General features: G+C 53.8%; 1 protein-coding gene across 1 annotated transcript in view; it reads right to left on the minus strand.

Annotated features, from left to right (window-relative positions):
• Positions 1-4,856, minus strand: part of JPH3 (junctophilin 3) — a 36,262-nt gene that overhangs the window by 16,382 nt on the left and 15,024 nt on the right. The window contains exon 2 of the mRNA XM_026857041.1: positions 1,557-1,681. Within this exon, the coding sequence (XP_026712842.1) occupies positions 1,557-1,681 (125 nt within the window). The remainder of the gene's footprint in view (positions 1-1,556; positions 1,682-4,856) is intronic.

The following is a 4,856-nucleotide window of genomic DNA, read 5'->3' on the forward strand; positions in this document are numbered from 1 at the left end:
CCCCCCCACTTCACTCACACACAACCCACCCAGACGTGAGCACCAGAAACACAAGCCCCAACACAAGTCAAGCACTATGTCCCTGTCTAGAAGCTAGTAAAAAATGCATTACCTAAAAATATCTTTTCAAGAGGTGATTTAAAACAGCAAAGTCTTTTGGCAAGAGGAAATGGAGATGAGGAATATCTCAGGGCTGAAGAAGCCCCTGGGACCACGCAGCCCTGCAAAAAAGCTCAGATCTCTGATAGACAAATTGGGCCTCTGCAGGAGAAAAGCCGAGGGGTGTTTGAACAGGGCTGCGCCTTCTTCCAGCGAGCAGAGAGCTCGGCTGCGAGGGGCTCTGCGCGCTGCGCCCCCCAAAGTGCCCGTCCACACGTGGCCGTGTCTCGGGATGGGGCTTTGCTACGCGCACGGTCCCAGCCCCGGCAGGCTCAGGGCTGGAGCCAGACCTCAGAACCCGTCTGGCTCATCGCTCCTCATCCCCGCCGAGCCGTGGGGTGCCCTCGGCCGCCCCCACGGCCTCCCTGCTGCAGTTAAGTGAGGACTCGTGCATGGGCTGCCTGGTCCAAAAGACACAAAAAATCCCTTTTCCCCGGCCTCGGGGACTGGCACCGACGTGAGTCACCGGCACCAGCCCCTGGAGCAATTAAACCGAATGAGTAATCTTCAGTCAGAGAGCTGGAAGGGGGAGAAAATAATGATAGATGCCTCCTAATGAGGGTTCGGTGAAGGAAAACTTCTGAATAAAACCATTCACATATATTAATTACTATGTTAATTATTGCTGTGGGGACTTGGAGCTCTCCACGCCCACTCGCAGCAGCCCCGGAGAGGCGCAGCCTTCGTGGGGTGAATCCTCCCTGTGCACCCGCTGGCTGCAGACCCCTGACCGACCACGGCTCCGCTCCAGCTTCCTCCTCCCCGAGCCTTTGCTGAGCCTCGGCCTCTTGTCAACAAGCAAAAATTTGGACCAACCAGTCAGAAACGTCGAAGATGATGGAGGGAAGGAAGAACCACCAGGAAAACCTCAAATGCGCGTTTCCCCGGTGCCTTTGCACGCTGGTTTGCACGCCCAAAGGAGGGTTTGGGTACAAACCCATGCAGCCCCCGGCTCTGCAAGCCCAAGTGTTTAAAAGAAATCAGGAACCGTCAAAGCCAAGGGTGTAAAATCAGTGACCGCCTCAGGGATCATTTATGTTTCCATTTTGCTTTCAGAGCGCTTGGGTTTTTTATGTGCAACCATCAAGGACTACGACTTATAAAAATGGGGGTGTTTTGGTGTGAAAAGAGGAGATCCCTGTAATGACAGGACTGCACAGGGTGGAAGTGTTGAATATTGAAAGCCTTGTGCTAAAACCCCCGAAAACTGGTGTTACGGGCCCGTTTCCCAGCCCAAGCGTCCCGGTGAGGACCGGGAGCGGCAAGCACAGACCGAACCTCCACACGGGGCTCATTTTTGGGGGGTTTGGGGTCTCTACAGGGCTGAGCTGGGCAGAGAGCCACACAGGGTGAAAGCCACGGCCGCGGAGCCGGCCGGCACGGTGGCACGCACTGACCATTTTCCCTGTGCTGGAAGGAAGGCGAAAACTCTTTGGCAGTGATCCTGGCGATCCGCGCTTCCTCCTGAGCTTTCTGCGCCGCCGTCACAGCCGCCTCCGCCTTGGCCCTGGAGTGAGAGGTCCTGCAAGGCAACCAGAGAGACAAAACCCGCGTTAGGCAGCTTCCCTCAGCACAGAAAAACCCAAACTGCCCCCACGAAACCCCTTCGCTCTGACCCCCTTAGGCTGCGATGGAGGAGTCGCCAATGGGACGTGGGGCTCGCTGAGGAATGGGCGATGTTACACCCCCAACACCTTCACGAGCTGCTTCTTAGTCGGCAAATCAGGAAATCTGGAAATAGGGGCAGGATGCTTTGCTCCCCTGGGGGATGCATCACCCCGAAGCAGGCTGGTCCCCTCCATCTCTCAGTGGGGGACCCCAGCCCGGCAAACGGCCGCAGCATCTCCCGCGAGCCTCTGGAGCTGAAGGCCTGAGTTTCAAGGCAGTGGTTGGTTGGTTTTGTTTTTTGTTTTTTTTTTTAACCAAAACCATTTGCTTTTGGATGAAAAAGTGAGGATTTCCACCCCCGCCACCACGTTTTGCGTAAAACACTGGATGTAAATACAAGTGCGGTTTGTCACCGAGAGCAGAGGTAGGAGCGGGGGCTTGCCATCTCTCCCACCCCTTAACACGGCTTTACCAGGGCATTTTTTTTGTTGTTGTTTTTTTCACTCTGGATGAGCGACTGTCCCCTGCACTCACCCGTTACCAGCCATTCCCCAGACACTCGTGTTTGATGCCATTTCATCCCATCGCTCGGGATTTACACCCTCTCACGCAGCCCCTCTGCAGCGCTCCCCCGAGTAGCCTTCAGAGGCTGGTTGGCCCCTTCCCCTTAGCTGAGCTATCGAGGCACTGTAAAAAACTGCCTGTTCCTACCCACCCTGGTGCAGGCAGCATTATAAATAGCTCAGCTGATTTCTTTTCCCTCCAAAATCAGGCCCTCCATCTCCTTTAATCATTTTTTTTTTTTTCCTGCCGCTCTCTGAATTCCCTCTAATTTTTCGACATCTGCTCGGAGAGGAGTGCCATTTCTGACAGGCTCCTATAAATGGAAAATAGGGCTAGTAATGTGCCTGGCGTTGCTTCGTGCAGCACAAGCCGGGGATATAAAACCGGGTGTGCGTGCGTCTGTGTGCTGTCACCTCTTTGAGCCCGGGCGAGACGCCTGGTCGCTGCTCCTGGAGCCGACCTGTCGCTTGTTTTCACGTGTTGACAAGTTGTCGTTGCCCTAATAAGTGCTTTATTTATATAAATTGGCTGCTTCGGTGTGACTGAGGGAGCGGATACAACCTGTTCTTTCGGAGCTATCAACAGGGGTGGAAGGGCTGTGGTGATGCTGTCGCAGGTCCCACAAGTCCTCCATGAATGACGCAACCGAAAATAGGGTTTAAATGGGTTTTTTTACCCACCCCGGGTCCAGCACTCACTCTGCTCAACACTCAGGCAGGGTTGGAGGGGTGGGCAAGCGTGTTACAGCCCCATCCCCTGGCAGGCATCCCAGTTCAGCCCTTTTAGGAGGAGCAGAGGATGCTTCAAGCAGGAGCTGCAGCAAACTGCTGGGAGAGGAGGCGCAAACTGCTCCCGTTTTTGGCACCAGCGTGGTCGGTGGGAAAGGCTGAGGTGTCAGACCTGCCGAATAAACCACCTCGGTGCCAAGGGCGGTGCCACAGGAGACTTAAAATTAGAGATGCTGCCTCTCTGAGGTTGTTAAAACAGCTGGCGTGGTCCACAGGAGCTTCTCAGTGGTCTGGATGTCGGCTCCCGAAGATCCTCCATCCACACGTCTGTCCCTCTGCCATCCCCTCAGACTGAAAACTGTTCCGGGAAGGGACTGTCCCTCCCATTCTGCAGCGCCTTTATAGAGCGGGCTGCCGGTCCCTGATGGCCTGATACAAAGGATTAATAACGTCTGAGAGTGTCTGGACCAAACTCAGCAGGCAGGATTACACACTGCCTCCTTAAACTCTTCCCCGGAGATGCAACTGGAGGCAGTTATCTGTCACTCCTTGCCAGGGAAGGAGGCTGGAAGTGCTGAAAAGCAGCTTGTGCCACTTCCAAGGCTCCTGGGGACACACAAAGGTGGCTGCAGAGCGGGGGGTGACACTGCAAGAGCATACGTGGAGCCACCACCCAAGCCACGCTCTCCTCCCCAGCATTCATCCTCTCCCTTTTATTTTGATCAAAATGGGTCAAAATCACCATCCCTGGGGGATGGATGGATGGATGGATGGATGGATGGATTGATTTCCATCCCTGCAAAACTCACTCCGGCGACTTCCAGGCTAGTTCATCCCCATGGACTCCACAATCACACCAGAAAAAGCTGCAACTAGGGGCTTCGGGCCAGAAAGAGTTAAAAATCAATCACATTAATTAAGCCATCTCCAATCTAAAATATATTTGATACCCACACAGCAGATACAGCGTCGAGCGCTGCGCAGAGGCGCAGGCAAGGCTTAACTGTTTGTAATGCTCTCTAAGACGCTCGGAGGAGAGGTGCCGTCGGAGCGAAAAGCAGAATTATGGTGATCTATATGTCGCATAATAAAATACATAAGTATTCCCAAATAAATGCAAGTAATCCAGTTAGTGTTCGCATGACTTTGTCACATACTAAATTTAACAGCTGTCTCCTTTATACATGCCTGCTGCTCGTAGCCTGCGCTAAATCTTAATTCCCCGGTTAATTGCTTTGAGTTTATTTCCTTGTAAAGCAGGTCTTTCTCCACGACACATAGATGGGGCCCAATCTAATCACTCTCCTCCTCCTGCCATAAATCTTTACCAGACAGAGACACCGTCCTGGAAACCACAGTCAAAATAAGGCTGGATCCTTCCCCATGGATTCATCACAGCTGGAGGAGGAGGCTGGGGATGCTCAGGGGTGGGAGGAATTAAACAGATCCTCTTGCATCGCTCCTTCGTTACCTCCCGTGGTGTCCTCCATCCCGTAATGAGCCCACTGGAGAAAAGCTGTTGTCTGCAAAAGCTCAGCGCCCCTCTCGTCTTATTTGCGCTGATTAAAAAGTCGCACGTCTGCTGGAAGGCGCTCATCTGGGTTTCTCCTGCCATCGATGGACGAGCCGGGGGGAGAACAGGGGAGAAGGAGCGATGCACCCCGGGGTGATGGAGAGGCCTGGAGCTCTCAACATCAGCGCACCCAAGGGCGGGGGGACTTTGGAGGATGGTTACAACCTCTAAATCACATTTCAGTGCACTCCCAGCTGAACTGGGGGAGGGTGTTTCAACAAGGA

This window comes from Athene cunicularia (genome assembly GCF_003259725.1).
Source record: "Athene cunicularia isolate RWA chromosome 11 unlocalized genomic scaffold, athCun1 chr11_part2, whole genome shotgun sequence".
Classification (NCBI taxonomy): Eukaryota; Metazoa; Chordata; class Aves; order Strigiformes; family Strigidae; genus Athene; species Athene cunicularia.